General features: G+C 33.0%; 2 protein-coding genes and 1 pseudogene across 4 annotated transcripts; 2 read left to right on the top strand and 1 right to left on the bottom strand.

Annotated features, from left to right (window-relative positions):
- Nucleotides 1-132: 132 nt before the first annotated feature.
- LOC111312712 (phosphopantothenoylcysteine decarboxylase HAL3a-like) lies at nt 133-3,019 on the bottom strand (annotated as a pseudogene). The gene is made up of 2 exons (XR_016346537.1): nt 1,737-3,019; nt 133-1,287 (listed from the first exon to the last, which is right to left on the bottom strand). The product of XR_016346537.1 is annotated as a phosphopantothenoylcysteine decarboxylase HAL3a-like (transcript).
- A 681-nt stretch (nt 3,020-3,700) lies between these two features.
- On the top strand, nt 3,701-7,574 carry LOC111312711 (uncharacterized protein At1g01500-like). 2 transcript variants are annotated; one of them, XM_022913236.2, is made up of 3 exons: nt 3,701-4,094; nt 5,017-5,821; nt 7,046-7,574. In XM_022913236.2, the coding sequence occupies exons 2-3, from the start codon at nt 5,114-5,116 to the stop codon at nt 7,277-7,279; spliced, it is 942 nt and encodes a 313-aa protein (XP_022768971.2). In that variant the 5' UTR covers nt 3,701-4,094; nt 5,017-5,113; the 3' UTR covers nt 7,280-7,574. The 2 variants fall into 2 exon arrangements, with proteins under 2 accessions (XP_022768971.2, XP_022768972.2); XM_022913237.2 differs by lacking the exon at nt 3,701-4,094 and adding an exon at nt 4,181-4,337.
- Nucleotides 7,575-11,787: 4,213 nt separating this feature from the next.
- LOC111312710 (respiratory burst oxidase homolog protein D-like) lies at nt 11,788-16,472 on the top strand. Its single transcript, XM_022913235.2, has 12 exons — nt 11,788-12,709; nt 12,827-12,986; nt 13,138-13,186; nt 13,321-13,434; nt 13,526-13,951; nt 14,095-14,481; nt 14,599-14,694; nt 14,797-14,912; nt 15,014-15,116; nt 15,208-15,269; nt 15,407-15,927; nt 16,049-16,472. The coding sequence occupies exons 1-12, from the start codon at nt 12,073-12,075 to the stop codon at nt 16,156-16,158; spliced, it is 2,781 nt and encodes a 926-aa protein (XP_022768970.1). The 5' UTR covers nt 11,788-12,072; the 3' UTR covers nt 16,159-16,472.
- Nucleotides 16,473-19,806: the final 3,334 nt, after the last annotated feature.

Raw genomic sequence — 19,806 nt, 5'->3', positions numbered from 1 at the left:
ATACATGAGTTAGTGAATTATAATATATCCTTCCCATATACATTTTGTTACAACCCCATTTAACCATAATTAAGAGGAATGTTTGTCATCCTAAAGATTTTGTTAATCTAGAGCTAATAATGAACCGGAATCGTGTTAGTATTAATATAATATAGGATAGGATGTCATTGTCACTGTCCTATAGTTACAGGAATGGCTATGAGAAGCCATGGTTAAATGGCTAGAGGTTGAAACCAAAGTGTCTTTGTCTTTCCCAATTCTCATCTAGAAAAATAAGGATCCTTTTGGGTTTCGAATTTTACGTGGTTAAAGGGTTAGGTTGTACTATATAACTCAGACTCACGGTCTCAGTCAGACCACTTGTGCCCCTTCGTGGGCTTCGTATATCTGTATATTCCCCTGTTGTTCAAGTGCATGAGGTACATAACCCTCAATCCGTCCAATTGGACTGAATCTTTGTGGCTCAGAGCCAGCCAATAAAGATATGACTACTGCAAATTGTTACGCACAGTCCCTAGATATGGACGCGGGAAGGAGTTTCGTGGGCTTCTTTCTTTTGATCAAAGAATAATAATGATGAGCTCTTTCCTGCTTTTTCACTCATTTTCTATTAAATCTTTGCATATGCAGTAATTATTATACATAGAGGTAGTCATAGACAATAAAAAATTTCCTTCCAGCTTAAGTTTTATAGTTTCCAGGTCCTAACCACCACAGATTTATGCACCTGTATCTCCACTAAACATGTACAATAAATCACAACCATTTCAAAGGAAAAAAGATAATCATGAAAGGTAACTTTTGTCAAGCTAATACGATTCTACAACTCGTCAATTTTATCAGCTAACAGCATCAAATGTTCTGTAGTGTTCAAGACCATTCCTCATGATATGCAAGCTAAGCAAAATCTAAAATGCAGGTTTAAATATACATTAACCTACAGAATCAATGGATTACAACGCAACAAATTTAGTATTGTTATTTATGTCGAATCAACTGGATCTTCAAGCACTTGGTTTAGGCCGTGACTCCAAGAATAGTCTTATAGTTGAGTGGATTAGAGAAGGTTATGCCATTGGCACCTTTGCCATAGTCCCCACAAGCTAGTCTTTTTGAGATAGGGGGGATGAGAGAAATTCCGAGCTCATCAATTGACATGAGATGTTTTTCTGTGAAAGGGTTGCTCCACATGAAAGTGTTCATAGCCGGTGCAACAAACAGTGGCTTGCTGTAGTCCCATGCTCGTACGATGCAAGTTAGCAAATTGTCACATAATCCCCCAGCAATCTGCAATAGCAGATATTAAAAGATAAGAAGAAAGTTACTTAAGAGCAGAGTTACAATCACACCAAGCCATATGATCATTTAAGCAGCACAAAACAGCTTAGCGAAAAGGGAAAATCATTCAAAAGCATATCACAGCACAGAAAGTAATTATCAGGTACATGAATGCTAGCATAAGTGTAGCCTACTTACTAAAAGTATAAAATATAAACAAGTTTTCAACCAAAAATATGATTGACATAAAGCATTATATAAGTACTCGTATCTACCCACAACTACATAAAGCACATCCTAACAATTCAAATTAGGTGACTTTTAGGCATTCTCTCCAGTCATTTTCAATGCACTTTTCATTAACATGCACGTATAATTTGAAGCATCCCTTTCACAGTTATAAAAAGGTACAAAAATGAGGAACAAAAATGTACCAAAAAATGGCCAAATCATATTACCTTGCCAAGTGTGTTTGCTTACAATGGGGCGATGACCATAAGATCAGCCCATCGACGAAGCTCAATGTGAAGCACAGTGTCACCTATTTTCCCCCAGCTGGACCATTCCTCTTCATCAGTGTAAAGATATAGATCCTTAGGAAGTGATGCTCTGTCAATGAAATGCAAAGAGGTTTTTGTGGCAACTGCTTTTACTTCTGCCCATCCAGAGAAGCAATGGCAGAGATTCCCGAACTTTATGGCAGCTAAACTTCCAGTGGCAGCAAGTAAATCCGAGGTTTTCTAGGAGTAGGGTTGACCTGAACTATTCCCCTCACTGCATTTTGAGGCTCAGGGTATGCCATAACCTATGCAAAAGGTGTCAAAATTATACCTATAGATGTATTAGTCTATTCGTTTTGACAAATAGATAACATAGACCATGCAGTGATGTAAAATACAATAAAAAGAAAGAAAGTAATCTAAAAAGAAAAATGCATGCAAGAAGAACCCCACCATAAAAACCTGTCATTGCAGGAATAAGAACCATGTTATTCTCATGAGCGGCTTAAACCATTAACAATCACAATCTCCTTGAATCATTTGAACCCAATAAGCTAAGTTTCTGAAAGTTTAGGACTCATAGACTGATTTCAAAGTTGACAAAGAACACAAAACATCAATTTTGAGAACTAGATGCAGTCTCCTAGAAAACAGTTATCTTGAGAAAATTGACTCTGCTGGTGTAGCCAAGATGTAAAAAAAACTATCTCTAATCATTTTTGCCTCCACAATAAATCTTATTAACCGATACATTGTAACATAGATATTTTAAATGTTCCCGGGTTTAGATTCGTGACAGAACAAAAGTTACTATCAAAGCTCTAGAATTTTTAGTCAAATCCACAAGCATTTCTCCCTATTCAAGGCCAGAGGATTAAATGAAAAGTTACAAATCATCAAAAGAAAAAATGTTTAGAAAATAATAAATCAAAGAATCTTTTTACCGCACAAAATCAACTGTCAATCTTCTTCCTGATTCAACTACCAGCTACTTACTGTCCCAGAAAAAGAAAGGGCAACCACCCCCATTGAATCTAAGTAAAACCCCAAAATCAATCTCCACAAAAAAAAAAAAAGAATTTTCGCCCAAAAAAAAAAATGAAACTTGCATTTCTTGACTTGAAACTTACAAGCCACTTCAAAATTTTGGGATACAGAACAATTAGACTTGAAGAAATTCAAGGTTACAAAGAAAGTAAGCAAGATAACTAGAGTTCTAGACCTTTTGCTTTACGTAGAAAAAGAAATGCTCACCAGGAAAATACCAGAGAAGAATACAGGATCAGGCTATGGTGTCAGATTTTGTTGAGACCCAAGGAAAAAAAAATGCAGAGATTTGACTCGCAGAGAAGCGCGAGAGTGGATATTTCAAAAGAACCCCTGTTAGAAAACGGTTGTTGCCTGTTGTGATCTGTCGGTCAAGCGATTGTTTTTTGCAAAAAAAAAAAAAAAAAACACACACACACACACACGAGTAGACTGATGTTGAAGAGTCCGAGAAAGGATTAGGCCGAATAAAACATGAAAACATCTTAACCGTAACAAAAATAGAATTAGCAGAAGTGATGACAATAGGCCCAAAGAACATGTGGCAATAAAGCCTTGATGCAATAGATTTATGTTAGAGGCCTGTTTCTCCAAGTCCTCAGTAACGAGGCCCAATGGGACCTAGTGGACTACATCTATCGCCCAAACTATAATGATGAGTTCATAAAACAACAGCCAATGACCATGTCAACATAGCCGTGGATTATGAATCCTCAAGGCAGGGGAAAGGCAGGACATCCCTTTCAAAGGACAGAGGCCTCGCAAATACTAACTCGGAGGCTGCTAATCGGATAAGATCATTCATATCATGAGACGTATTCAAATATACTCGTAAATCGTAATAAAGCAGAGGCAGCCGAGGTCAGAAGTAGTCCACCTCATATCCAACCATTTTTCACCATTAACCGTAAAATAAGAAAAAGAAAAAGAAAGAAAAAAGTCATCAGAACGTCCCATCACTCACTCAATTTTACATTTTTGGGACAACCCATTTTGGAGATATGAAGAATTACCACAGCTCTATAATAAATCTTAAGAAAGAAGTAAAAGAAACAGATTGCTACTGTGGCTAATATATAAGGCTGGAGGTGCTTGGAGACTTTTGGGTCTTTGAAGATTTATTTAGCAAATCAAAAGCTTTAATCTTAGAGGTGGAAAGTTGCGTGACAAGTCAGTAGCTAGAAGAGTTGGATTATTTGGATTGTAGAAGACAATATCACAATATATATTTCTGCAAGTTGGTATCTTTGTGGATGGAAAATTTTCCTGGTAAGATTAATCTTTGTGGTATGAAAATTCTTTTGTTTTCCGTTTGTGGTGCCATGTGTTTCTGAAGAAACTGGTATTTACATAATTTGGCTGGTTGTGTGATCTGTGCTTATTTGTTAATTGCCTGGCTTTTTTTGTCTTAAAATTTCCTTTTTCCTTCCCTCTCTCTCTCTCTGTCTCTCTCTCCTGCTTTTCATTTTTGTATTCCCTTGAAAGAAGAAGAAGAGGATAGCTCAAGAGTTAGTAAGTTCTTCAATTTTATCCTTTTGTTTGCTTTGATTCCTAAACATAGAGGTAAGGAAAGCTGACTCCTGGTTTGCTTAACTGTAGGATCCCCTGGTTGACTGCTGGTGGATACTTTTATTTCAATTTCCAAATGACGAATTTTGTTTAGAAGTTGATCTTTCTTTTAAATTCCCACTTGGTTGTCTTAATTATTTTGTGGTTTATTGAAATTTCAGAAATGCAATAGAAAATCATATCTTTTTTTAGCTTTTTTATGTTCCTTAAAGTCTGCATATCTGAAATCTAAAACTTTTTTTTTTAATTACTTTGGGATAGATAACAATTAATTATGTATTTTTTTTTAAAAAAAATGTATGCTTTTGTATAATCTCTGTTAGCCATGTTGTCATATGGTAAAGTTGGAAAATTTTCTTCTTTGTTTGGCCATAAGACAATATCGTTTGATTGCATATCTTCTCTCTGTTATGATTTTTCCTTTTCTTTTCCATATTTCAAGGGTTTCTGTTCCTAAAAATTTACCTGGAAACCTCTTATCTTGCTTTCCTCGGAATTTTTCTCGTATATTCTTTCTTCCTCCACCCTCTCCCTCTCCGTAATTTCGTGCAAGTTGATTTGTATGACTTATATTATTCCTTGTGATTATCTGACTGGCATTACTCTCCTAATCTTGTAACAGGTTTTCACTGGCAATTTGATACCAATTTCTGTGGTGCTTCCAATGTTGTGATTCTAATTGATGTTAGAGGGTTTCAGTGAGATTAAGCTCCTCAATCATGAAGGGTCCATGTGAAAAACCAGAAAATGGTAAAGTGGCAGGTCACAACCTTCATCTTATTAGGGACTCGCCATTCCAACCATGTTCCAGATTATCATCACTCTGGTTTGATTTGAGAGTCTTCTATGTTAGAGTCAGCAATTTTCAAGTTGATGATTCGACTCCAGAGTTTCTAACTCTCAATCATATCCCTCTAGACCCCGACACCCTTTTGGAAGTTAATGGCACTAGAAGCGGCATATACTCTGATGGGGTCTCTTTACTCCTTAGAAGGGATCGGGTAGATAAGAAATCAGAAGAAGCTACCTTTGTGAGTACAGATAGTATTCGGTTGATGGGAAGTGTGAAATTTGAGGTGTTTGATAAAAAGGATCTCATTCTCTCTGGAGTATTGGAAATGTCTAGTTATAATGGCTTCATTGGGGAAGCAAAAAATTATGTGAAACGATGGAGCATTAATTGTGAATCAGAAATCACATCTGGCAGTGGTTTCCTGAAGGGAAAGCACATATTTTGTCCGGAATTATCACCACCAACCATTGAGGTTTATGTTGCGGGTTGCTTCTCTGGAACACCAATCATCTTGACTAAAACATTGCAACTTAATTACCGGAAGAAGCATAATAGGAAGGGCATGTTAGATACAATCCCAGAATATGAGAGCACTGAATGCGAGAAAGATAAGTCACCTGGACTTAATTTGCAGGTAACATACCAGTTACCAATCAGTATTGAAATTCCATTTCTTTTCTGTTCATTTCAGTTTACTGATTTTGAGGTATACTGTGTTTGAGCAAAGCTTTGGTGTTGCTCTTAATCTTACATTTTAGCGGCTTATGTTTCGTATATTTAAGGATGGCCATTCATAAGCTTTGGTCAAATTTCTGTGATTTGAAACTCAGTGAAGTTCTGATTTTATGTTAGTTCCGTCCTCTTTATGGCTGCCAACGTGCTTCCTGTCTTGAAACATGTTTCTTTTTGCAATATGGTCCATTCTTGTTAGATTTGATGCATGGATTGGGAAAAGAATCTTTATCCTATATGTGTCATGAGCGTATGCAATTCGCCATTTTTGAGTGATGGGATATATATACCCCATTTCCTTTTCTCTTATAATATAGTTTTCGTTGTAATTGTTCTGCAAGATCCTGATGTCTCTTTGCCCACTAGAGCCATACTGTGTTGGTGTCATGTAAAGGCCCACCTCTCCCGGCTGTTTCTTGCTATTTTCTTGTTGGGGCACCCCCCATTTTCTGCTCCTAAAGCAAATGTTGTGTTTATAGAGTTTGTTGCAATCTGAGTGTTTGATTAATTGCAACTTGCAAGCCAATTAATGGTCAATGATGTTTGCTTAATCTTGTTTCTTAGCTGAACTTTTATCTTGAAACAATACATTAAATTGGAATTGCTTTGCATGCCTGTACTCAGACCTTATTTGTTGATCTTTTGGCTTCGGACTTTGCACAAAACTTCCTATTGCATGAATAGATAGACTGAGCTGTTGCAACCAAGAAACTGGTTGGAACATCTGAGCATTCTATAGTTTTTTCAAATATTTGGTTTGAACAATACCATTGTTTTATAGATCTCAATTATTGCTGGCTGTTTCAACCCACCTGATATATTGAAAGTAGATCTCTTTCTCTTCCAAGTAACTATATCATGGGGGAAAACTGATATGTGTTGAACCCTCTTTGGAAGCATATTTCATGTAAACTTTAGGTATTTGTGTTTAGTTTTTTCTTCTTTGGTATCTTTTGGATTAGTTGTTGTTATCTTTAGAGAATAAGAATGAATATTCTTACTCCATGATCGGAGATCTGTGGACAAAACTTTGTCAGTTCAGGCTTTCTCTTCATCCTCGAGAGAATTGGAGGGAGTCTTTAACATGTGCTCATCTCTAACTTGTTTCATTACTGTCCATTTGTAGGTGGCAGAATACGGAAACTACAAACAAGAAAATGATGAAGACTACAGCAATATGTACTGGAGGAGGACAGAGTACATAGATGGTGAAGATGGTGAACTCTCATGGTTCAATGCAGGTGTAAGGGTTGGTGTAGGGATTGGTCTTAGCGTTTGTCTTGGCATTGGTATCGGAGTTGGCTTACTGGTTCGAACTTACCAAGCAACCACTAGAAACTTCAAAAGGCGGCTTATCTGATTCCTTTCATCTGAATTGCCATTACTATCTGCTCCCTTGAGATCCAAAGGCATCTAACATCATCTTGTTTACAATGTTGCATCATTGACTGCAGATTTTGATTGAGTAGTTCCCCTTCAGTTAATATTCTCTTTTTTCCTGTATTTTGCCTTGCTTTGTGATTAGTTTGTTAGATAAATAGTTTATTGTTGGGAAATTAAATGTTTCTGAGGCTATACATGTCGAAGTCTGTATGACTTGTATTTCCCTGTACATAAATCTTTGAGAAAATTGGGATGCGGTCTGTTTTCATTAATGGAACATGGTACTACTTGCTTTAATGTGCATTGATAGAAAAAAAAAGAACAACCTAATGACTAGAGAAAGCCGAACAGTTTAGTCAAATTTCTATGGTTCCTTCCAGGCCTTCAACTTTGTCTGAAGAACTCCATTGTTGCAGATTCTTTTTTCATTTATGGGGGATAATTGTACTTGCGAGCATGAATCCAAAACTAGCTAATTAATGCAAATAAGCCAATCAAAGTCTATCAAGTGTCAAAGCATGCCATTTTTTCTTAACCCCCTTGAAGGTTTGTGATGGAAATCTCCATCAGATCGTGCACCAATTGTGTAAGCAACATTTTCCAACATGTCAAGTTTCCAAAACTTCCCGAATTTGAGAAGTACAGCAATTTGGTATTTTGATTCAACTAAACATCTTATCCAAATTCTTGGTCGGACGATGTTAAACCAGGTCTACCAGTTGGGACCATAACATATACCCATTGTCAAAGATTGAATTATGATTATTGAATTAAGAGTTGATACTTTACTATTCATCCTAAGTAAGTCTTTGCTTTGATTTTTTGGATATTGTTGTTAACCGGGGCAGATTTTACTAGAACGAATTCCAAGTCTTTTCCACCCAAAAACAAAAATCATAAAAGACCCTGTTGGTCTGTTTTAGATTTGAGAATTTGTTAATTTATATCCTATAAAATATTAATAATTTATGTATTTATATTATATTTTATATAAAAATTATATACAATAATTTATAATTTATATTAATAAAAAAATATAAAATATATATGTTTAATTTTATTTAATTTATTTATAATTTTTATTAAAATTTAAAACTATATTATTTTTATATATTTTATTTATATCATTTTTATATTATATCGTTATATAATTTTCAAATCTAATATGCTCTCTTGGGTGCGTAACTTCTCCACCGTGGCACAAGAAACATTCATTTTGAAATTTCAGCGTAAGGAGAAAAGTAATGGAAGTGTGTTCCAGCCTGTTGACACAAACCAACAAAAATGATGAAGAATTTGAACACCGCAATTGTAGGTTAGGTCCGCATGATTTTTTGGAGCAAAGCCGAGTCATCCGTATCTAAAGATTGAAATGCTTTTCTTCCCTCTTTTTCAGACTTTGCTATTACACGTGCATGCACTCCGCGTATAAGTGAAACCTATCAATTTAAAATATTATACACTGATATAATAAAAAAATTATATATAAAAATAATCTTATTTAAAATTTTTAAAAAATAAAATATATTTTTTATTAATATAAATTATGATATATAATTTTTATATAAAATATAATATAAATATATAAATTTTAATATTTTATACAAAATAAAAACATAAATTATTAATTTTATATATACATTAGAATTGACGCAAAATTTTCATCTCTAGCCTCTAGAATCTACGCCTTTAAAATTGAAATTGTCACATAGTTTATTTAATACTAATTCAATGAGTATTTGTTCATCGTATGAATTATTCTAGATATCAAACTCAATTAATCTATTATAAACAATTAAATTTATTGAAAATTTTTTATTTTTATGATAAAATATTAGTATGTAATAAAGGAAGTCTAACCAAGTTTGATACGTTATTTTTGTGTTAATGACCCCTTTAACACTATTTTTTATTTAATTAATTAAGTTAAATGAGTTAATAAGTGTTTATTAAATGAATCACATTAATTGTATGCGTATATAACAATGATATTAAAATATAAATGAATTTGAAATTTAATTTAAATAGTTTTATCTTTTTTTTTTTTAAGGTGAATTTTAGCTTTTGTCTAACATTTACAAATTCTTCTTTTTTAATTTTCGTAAGATTTGATCTTTTTATAAATAATAATAATAATAATAATAATTTTAAAAAATAAATAATTTATAAACCAAATAATGATATATCCAGTGGACTCGATATTGATAGGTCAAAAAAATATGTAGATATAATATGCAATTCCCATAATTAAATGTCGAGTTTAGCTCATTTTCAAAAATAAATTAACATGGCATTGGTTGATGAGAAGGAAAATATCACTAAAAATTCGTGGCGGAGGCCCGAGGTTGACTGCACAGAAGCTTTGCTTCAAAAAAAATAAAATTTAAAATTTAAAATTATTAAATATTAAAAATAATAATATGAATTAATTAAATTAAAATTTGGATTTGACATTAATCACTTTTTTATTATTAATAATTTAAGTTTAAAATTTTTATTATAACATTGGGAATGTTAGTCTTAAATGGATTACTCGTTTGAAAATGAAATTTCTTTTTCTTTTTTTGGTTTATTATTGAAAGAGAATAATAAAATTTTAACAAATAAAAACAGAGCATGATAAAGTATTAACTGTGTTTGACATTTAGGATTTATAAAATCAGTTCGTTTCTAGTTCGTTGGTCTTCAATTAAGATTTATAATAATTATATCTGTAGCCAACAGTTGAATTTTATTTTATTAAAAAAATAAAAATCAAATTTAAAAATAAAAAGTAACTTTCATTATACCTAATATTAATGTAATTTTTTTAGAGAATTCACTTATTTATAGATTTATAAGTAATATTTTTTTTTGTTATTATTTTCGTTTTATTTTCCTAAAAATAAAATTATCAATCTTCAAGATTATCATAATGTCTTTTTGCCATTGATAATGTATGAGAACTTCCCGTTCTATTGGGTCACTGAATGAAGGAAAATTTTGTTTATAATAATTACCCTTACGTAATCTTAATAATTTTTAAAAAGAATCGTTTAACAGATTTAAATTTAAATTTTAATATTTATATGATTTTTATTTTTAAATTGCAACCTTTGATTTTTTTCGTACGGATGTGGTGGGCTTGACTCTAAGGATAAGGATGACAATTTAGAATTTTCAGCTGTATATCTATCGTGTCTTGCATTTTCATAACTTTTTTTTAATATACGAATGCAGTCCACTTGACAGAAAAAAACAATTCACCAATTTTCCAAAAGGTTTAAAGGTCAAAAAAATCTTTGAATTATAATTAAAAAGTCATTTACGTTTTTCTTTTTTATTATAACCAATCAATCTCTTTAACATGCATTTAATTGAATCTTTATTTAAATAAAAAATTAATGTAATTATCTTTTTGCTATCTAAAAAAAATAAATGTAATTTCAATAAAATAAATTAAAGTTTGCTATGCGATGCTAGTAATATATGTGAAAATTTTTTTAAAAAATTTATTATCTATTTTCTCTTTCTTACTTTTAAAATTTTTTTAATAATTTAATAAAATATAGTTAAAAAATGAATTGATTAAAATTTATTAAATGATTATATTTTGTTTATTTAAGAGTTTAATCGAATCGAAATAAAAAATTAAATACTTAGATTGATAATTTAATGTTAGAAACTTAAATGATTTTATTAAATTATATTTAGGAGATTTTTATCCTTTAACAAATTTTAAACATAATTTTTTTTCCTTTTTCACTTAAATAATTTAACAGTGAAATAAATTTTGTTTAATCTGAATAATTCTATGTCAAACATTAAGTTTGGGCCAAATGGTAAGAAAAGAAATATAGTATTAAAGTAAAATGAAATTTCTTAGATTTGATTTAGTATTAAAGTAGAAAATGATTTTTTCTCAATTCAAATGTCATTTTGATTCAATTTCAATATCGAACAATAAAAGAAATATAACTTTAACATTTAAAATTTTGGTTTGTAAGTCTAAATTAAAAAACTCATAAATAAGTACTTTTGTGGTTAAATCCTAAATTTTGTAAATAAAACATCTTTATTATTATTATTATTATTATATTTTTAAATTTTATTAATTTGTACATATTTTATAAAATATTTTAATTTATCACAACACTTTTTCACTTTAACATTTAACATTAAAATATTTTAACATACTTTTAAACACATGTTTTTAATTGAGACTCTTTTCCACCACAATAATAATACAAAACTAAACCTTAATATTTGTTTATTCAATCATCATCAAATTTGTGCATATGTTAATTCCATAACATTATTATAATTAATTCCTGTTAGAAATTCCATGAGAAGTTTCACCATTGAATTAAATTTTCCAGTTTTTAAACAAATGCAAAAAAAAAAAAAAAAAAAAGGTACTTAAAAGTGGAAGTCAGGATTTGGGATTCTACTCAGAAAAATTAAAAAAATAAATAAATATGGGGTGTGAAAGGTCGTTTGACCGGCGCCATGAAGTTTGCTTCCTGTAAGTTTCTCATTTGCGTCTGTGACCGTTGGCCATTACTATATAAGGAAGCTCTTTTCTCTTGAAAAACCAGAACATTAAAGGGTTGCTTAAAATCTTTTAGAAAAATCTTCCTTCGATCATCTCTTTTTTCTTGTCAGAATCCACCTTTTCTTTTACATGCACTTTTGATTAGTAATTCACAGTTGGAGGAACCAATTTTGAATTCTTGTTGTGCATAACAAATTTTCTGTTCCAATCTCTCATTCAGAAAAGAGAAAAAAAAAATGAGGAACGAGGAATGGAGAGGGGCTTACTCGGAGAATAATTCCGATACAGAAAGTATAGCAAGCGACAGGGCAGCGTTTAGTGGACCATTAGGCTCAAGTGGTGCTCCAGTTTCAAGCAAAAGAGCTTCTAAAAAGAGTGCAAGATTCAACCTTCCACCTGAAATCACCATGGCCAAGACTAACTCCACAGGAAGCGCAGCTGGTTTTTCTTCTCATGCTGATGAGAATGATGCCTATGTGGAAATCACCCTGGATATCCGAGACGATTCTGTCGCGGTTCACAGCGTTCAAGGTGCAGATGGAGGTAACGAAGACCCTGAGTTAGCGTTGCTAGCTAAGAGAACTCTGGAGAACAAGTCTGCTTCTTTTCGTTCGTATTTGAGGAACACGTCGGCTCAAATTAAACAGGTTTCTCAGGAACTGAAACGTGTAGTTTCAAGAAGATCTTCTAATGCAGGCAGGAGATTTGATAGGAATAAATCTGCTGCAGCTCATGCCTTGAAAGGACTCAAGTTTATCACTACCAAAACTGGGGCATCTGGAAATGGATGGTCTTCTGTCGAGAAGCGGTTCAATGATTTAACTGCTTCAACTAATGGCCTTCTTCACCGCTCCCAATTCGCTGAATGCATCGGTGCGTATTTCTTGATCCAAAAATAAAAATTAGTTGTAAGTTTTTCTTGTTTTACCTTACCCTGGAAGACGCATAAAATCAAAAGCTTTACATATTTTCTTATTCTGTGATCTACAGGGATGAACCAGTCTAAGGAATTTGCCGGTGAGCTGTTTCAAGCACTTGCTCGGAGGCATAATGTAACCGGAGAGTTAATCAATAAAATACAGCTCAAACAGTTCTGGGATCAGATTTCTGACGAAAGTTTTGACTCTAGACTCCAAACTTTCTTTGACATGTATGTTGTTTCCTCCCTTCATTTATTCAAAACACTTTCTCTTGCTTTCGTATTCCTCAATTTTATCCATGTAAATTTGATCAATTGAAAGAAAATCTCATTTTTTTTAATCTTAGTGCTTGTTTACTAAGTGTAATTTGTAATTATGAAGGGTGGACAAAGACGCTGATGGAAGGATCACAGAAGAAGAAGTCAAGGAGGTAGGAATCCGCATGGTCATACCGACCGACCTCATTCAACCAACTAGAAATGGCAAACATTTCTTATCATTACGTAACTTGTACTATTTTATTATTTTTCCAATATTTCTAACAATATGAATTTTATTTTGTAGATTATCAGTCTCAGTGCTTCGGCAAACAAACTTGCTAACATTCAGAAACAGGCTGAAGAATATGCTGCTTTGATCATGGAAGAATTGGATCCTGATAATGCTGGATACATCATGGTAAATTAGATCACCCCAAGGACAAATCTATCTTGCTCTTGTCCTATGTTATCTTTATTTCCTAATGTTACTGGCTTTTGGCACTGAACAGATTTACAACCTGGAAACTCTCCTATTGCAAGCTCCAAATCAATCTGTTAGGATAGGAGATAGTCGTATTCTGAGTCAAATGTTAAGCCAGAAACTCAAACCTACTCAAGAGAACAACCCAATAAAAAGGTGGTATCAGAAGACTAAGTACTTTATAATGGATAACTGGCAAAGGGTCTGGGTTATGATGTTGTGGCTTGGCATTGTGGGGGGTTTATTCGCTTATAAATTCGTGCAGTACCGGAACAAGGCCGTGTTCGATGTGATGGGCTACTGTGTTTGCGTCGCTAAAGGAGGTGCAGAGACTCTTAAATTCAACATGGCCTTGATTTTACTACCAGTGTGCCGGAACACCATCACTTGGCTTCGAAACAAGACTAAATTGGGTGTTGTTGTTCCTTTTGATGACAACTTGAATTTCCACAAGGTAAGTGATACTATTAACAAGAAACTTCTACATAATGCTCAACATTATCTGATAAAAGTCTTTTATTACTTTTTGGAATAGTGACAAATTTGTGCTTCGTAATCTGAAATTAGATTGCTCTTTTATTGTAATGTAATATTCAGGTTATTGCGGTTGGAATCACCATTGGGGTGATCCTACACGGAGGTGCCCATTTAACCTGTGATTTCCCCCGGCTTCTACATGCAACTGAAGAAGAATATGAGCCTATGAAACCTTACTTTGGGGACGAACAACCTCCAAACTACTGGTGGTTTGTGAAGGGAGTAGAAGGTATAACAGGCATTATAATGGTGGTGCTAATGGCCATAGCCTTCACACTTGCGACTCCTTGGTTCAGGCGCAACAAGCTCAACCTTCCTAAATTCCTTAAGAAGCTCACTGGGTTTAACGCATTTTGGTATTCCCATCACCTTTTTGTTATTGTCTACACTCTCCTCATTGTTCATGGTATTTACCTGTACCTCACCAAGAAATGGTATCAGAAAACGGTAAGCTTTTTCTTCTTTGTCTTTCTTCTCATTTCTTTTCCCTCTCATAATTCATTGTATATGTATCATTAGTACAATGCCGTTGACAGTAGCGAGTCTTCCATACCTTAATTGCAGACATGGATGTATCTAGCAGTGCCTATTACTCTTTATACTTGCGAACGGCTGATTCGAGCTTTTAGATCCAGTATCAAGGCAGTTAAAATTCTCAAGGTATAAATAAAAGCCTATATGACATGCTTCCACCCAGTTGCACCAAAAGTTTTTCACATTTCTTTGAAACATACTGATTTTTTTTCTTCACAAATATGGAAGGTTGCTGTATATCCCGGAAATGTATTGTCACTGTTCACGTCAAAGCCCCAAGGATTCAAATATAAAAGTGGGCAATACATGTTTGTCAACTGCTCTGCAGTCTCCCCATTTGAGTGGTATGCACATTTTGGTCCTCATTCGATAGCTCTCACTTCATAATTACGCTTTGCTTCAATTTTACTATTTATCTAACCAAACCAACCTTTGGCAATTGTAGGCATCCATTCTCCATCACTTCAGCACCAGGAGATGACTACCTCAGCGTTCACATTAGAACTCTAGGTGATTGGACAAGGCAGCTCAAAACTGTTTTCTCTGAGGTTGGTTAATGTTACTTGCTTTTTGTAAGTTAAAACCTGAAACTGAAATCAAGTGACTCATCAGTTTTTGCTTGTGTCGAATACTAATCAGGTCTGTCAACCTCCACCTGCTGGGAAGAGCGGACTGCTCAGGGCAGAAGGAAACAACACTAGGTAAGATTTCCTCATCCTACTATTTAATTTATTGAAAGAACCAACAATAATGTGTCATGTCTATATTGCATTGCTTTATATATTTTTGCATTTTTGGTTTCTTCTGACGATTGTATTAACTATTAATTCCTGTACAGCTTTCCCAAGATTTTGATCGACGGTCCATACGGAGCTCCTGCACAGGACTATAAGAAATACGATGTGGTGCTCTTGGTGGGGCTTGGAATTGGTGCCACCCCAATGATCAGCATCGTCAAGGACATCATCAACAACATGAAAGTGGCAGACGATTCGGTTCCAGGATCTGCCTTGGAGAATGGAAATTACAATAACAAGAACAACAAAGGGTTCAGGACAAGAAAAGCCTACTTCTACTGGGTAACAAGGGAGCAAGGCTCGTTCGAGTGGTTCAAAGGAATAATGAACGAAGTAGCTGAGATGGATGAGGAGAAGGTGATAGAGCTCCACAACTACTGCACCAGTGTGTACGAAGAAGGAGACGCTAGATCAGCTCTCATAACCATGCTTCAATCACTTCACCACGCCAAAAATGGTGTGGACGTCGTATCTGGAACTCGTGTCAAATCCCACTTTGCCAAGCCAAATTGGCGTCAAGTCTACAAAAAGATAGCTGTACATCATCCTGACGCAAGAATTGGTCAGTTTTCACTTCCACCATCCCCTTTTTTCTCTATCTACGGCTATTACATAGAATGGAGTATTATTTGTTGAGCAGCTACTTACTTCATACTTTTCCATGGATGAATTCAATGATGCAGGAGTTTTCTACTGTGGGGCACCCGCACTAACCAAAGAGCTAAGACAATTAGCTTTGGACTTTTCTCACAAGACCTCCACAAAGTTCGAATTTCATAAAGAGAACTTTTAACAGAAGCACGTCTCAGGCTTTTTCAAGTTCAATGATTTCTGAAGTTTTATATACGGGGAAAAATACTTTCAGATACATTCTAATTGAATGGTTCTTAAGTGGATATAGCTTTGTTAAATTTCGTTGGTTCATTTTTTCCTTGTTTTTAAAATACTTCCAAATACACAGGCTTCTGTAGAACCACGAGAATTGTAACAAGTTTTACTATTACGTTGAAGTTTTACCACTAGCTAAATTGTATCTATATTAATTTTTTAATATTTGAAATTGTCATAATTTGAAATAAATTATGATAAGAATTTCTTCTTGGGAAAGTGGAGGGGGACAAGAAAAATAAAGCCTTTGACTATACTTACTTGCCAACAACTTGTTTTCGGAGAATCGATCGATGACTTTCTACATTGGCTGCCACCTAATTAGCATTTAGCTCGGGTGGAACAATCCATATTGGTTTCCAGCTATCTGTACCATACTTTATTGTGCAATTTTCAAGTATCGACAATTTTCTAAAACGAATCTGAGAAAATATAAATTGGATGGGAAGGCAAAATTCAATAAGATAGACGACTAAGTATAAGGTGGCTATGACATTTCTTTTTTGTCACTTTTTTGGTGCACCAAAACCTAAAAGTGCCCACAAATCCATTATAGATGGAATGCGGGACCGCTACGTTGGGAGGGTCAAATAGCGGAGTCACTTTAGATTTTGATTGAAATGACATAGAATATTTTACATTATATTCCATCCAATTTATGTTCATGGATTAGAAAAAAATTTATTAATTATAAAAAATTATAAATATACAATTTATATCAATCAATACTCATATATCCTTTTAATATTTTTAATTTTATAAAATATTCTCAATTTAAATAAATACAAATCAATCTAATTCTATGAAATATTATCAACTCAAATAAATACAAACCGATATATACTCATACATTCATATCTATGTAGATTTTTTCAATGTCCTTTAATTTATTCACATACATTTACACTACCATACTTATATAAATCATCTCATTTTCTTCTAACATGCATATATAAGAATATTAATTTCTTCAAGTCCACTAAAATATATACACTCATAAAAAACATTAATTTCTTGTAATTTTATGAGATGTTTATCTTATAAAATTTTATTATTTTTTTATATTTTTTTTTCATACTTAATTTAATAGACTGTATATTTATAATCATATAAATTTACTTATAAAAAAAAATTTTTCTCTTATAATTCATCTTCTAATATGTACTAGATATTAGAATCGAAGTTCAAGCACTGTTACATCGTGGAACTGAAATTTCTTGGATGAAACCTTTCATTTAGGCCCCAAAATTAAGCAATCAAAAAGCTATTTGGAACATCTATATATATTAATATATATATTTCCTTGTCCATTGTAACTCGGATGAACCCTCCTTGTGAAGGCACTCAGCTTAATCGACATGGGATCTGTATTAATATTTCCTTAGAAAAGTTAACATCCCCCGACTGATCTGACCAACTATTGTGCCAGAAAAACCGCACAAAAGAGAAAAGAGAACGACGTCATCAGTTTGTTTCTAGTTGAATTATAGTGCCTTATCCAAGTCCCTATATTGGGCAAAAAAAAAAATAATAAAGTCCTCAACTAACATGTTGGATAAAAAAGACATTTCTTCTATGGCAAGTCTCAATATTGTCTCAAGCGAGTCTCTAGAATCCTAATAATACATGTACAATGCACTTGAAGCATTTTTCAACACGCATATTGTTGAGGAACATATAAAAAAATCCACTCCAACCACTTGCATGTGAATTATTTAATCAGTTTCTGCTACAAATAATGGACCTTTCTGATTGTTTTCGAGCAATAAGTCATAAGTCAAAAAGCGTTTCATAAAAGCCACCGATCTAGAACTAGCTATCCATTCCAATATTTTGACTTGAGGCGGCAATTCAATCCGTTCTCGACGTATTTTCATTCGATTTGATTTTATGAGATCGATTTTTTTTTTGAAATTTAGATTTTAAATTGAATCAGATAAGATTAGAAAATAATCGGATTCAGAATTTAAGTGAATTTGATTCGATTCGATTCGATCCGATATTATATAAAAAATTATTTTTAATTAATTTTTTAAATTTTAATTTATATATATTTATATAATGATATTTTAAAATATTTATATTTAAAAAATAATATTTTATTAATTTCGAGTTTGATCGAGTACGATTTATATAATATCGGATCAGGTCAGATTCGGATATAAAAAAACAAAAATTTTTTTGAATAAAATCGAATTCGAATTTATTAAAACAATAAGTCAAATCAAATTAAGAACGAAAAAAACTCGCCTCAAATCCGACCTGATGTCAACCTTAATTTTTACCATACGTTTTTTTCGTATTTCATACTTCTACATATTTTCCCCCACTGCCGTGATGTTTTTGCATGATTCATGCACGCAAACGAAATGGGTCAGTGATGGCCCCTATTCCTTCCTTTGCCTTTGAACTCTAATATCATGTTTGGTTGGTGGAATAGCTATTCTATTCCCCTCGTATTCCTTGCTCAACAGTGTATAATCGGATTGGCAAAATTACCATTCCATTTCTCTCTGATTCTTCATTGTCCCGCAATAACTATTCTTAGATGGGACCCAAGAATATTATTGCGACCAAATAGGATCATTTTTTTCATAATATTTCTCTTAATTATTGTTACCCTGTCATCTAAGCTTGCGTTAGTTAATTGTATCATAAGCCTCTTGTCCGAGAATACGTTGTCCGCGTTTAAGAAATTATACTCAAAATCTCTAGGGTTCCGATTTTTCAGTTAGTCAAAGACAAAAAAAAAAGTTTGAAAAAACGTGCACATGATTGATTACGTAAATGCAAAGAAATTTCTATGTTCTTGTTTGACATATTGGATTTGATGCAAGCCAAAAAAAGTCAACCGCTGACCTGGTCAAGCCATGACACACGGAGATTCTCTAGCGTACCAAATCACAACTGAATTTGCTCAGTCGATGTCAAGTCGACACACCTAAGTTTGGGTCACACTAGCCAAGATTTGAAGACTTTAACCAATGTTGAAAGTTTCCCGAATCCTCTTCTCGAACAATAATGTGGCTAAATCTTCTGTTGGAGTTGGGGACCCTATTTTCTTCTTGAACTCATGATCTGTGACCCCTTCATCCTGTAGCTGGGTTTCATGCTTTCTTTGAATTTAAAAAGAATATTATTAGAATTCCAAGCCTGATTCTATAAACTCATCAATGCTCTTGCTGTAAAACGCTCCCTTGTGTTTTTTTTTTTTTTTAATAACTCAGGTCATTGTTACATGCACTCAATCCCTATATTTATTTCACATACTCGTTTTTTGTTTTATAAATTTAATTGAAAAATACTCAAATTTTAATGAATTATAATAAAAATTTAAAATTTTATATATCATATGAATGCATGAAATAAATTTAATAAAAATGAGTGTATATAATCTTTTCTTAATCATAATATTAGTTAACTCATAAATAAATTAATACACACTATATAATTTTTTTATTGATAATATTAGTTAACTCATAAATAAATACACACTAGGAAACAGATGTAGAATCCATGAAGACTACCCAAGAGGCATTTAAACCCACCTACT

The sequence above is a fragment of the Durio zibethinus genome, chromosome 1 (assembly GCF_047325235.1).
Source record: "Durio zibethinus cultivar Kanyao isolate XHJ-2024 chromosome 1, ASM4732523v1, whole genome shotgun sequence".
NCBI classification, from domain to species: domain Eukaryota; kingdom Viridiplantae; phylum Streptophyta; class Magnoliopsida; order Malvales; family Malvaceae; genus Durio; species Durio zibethinus.
The sequence above is the reverse complement of the archived record's forward strand: the minus strand, read 5'-3'. Positions and strand labels throughout refer to the sequence as shown.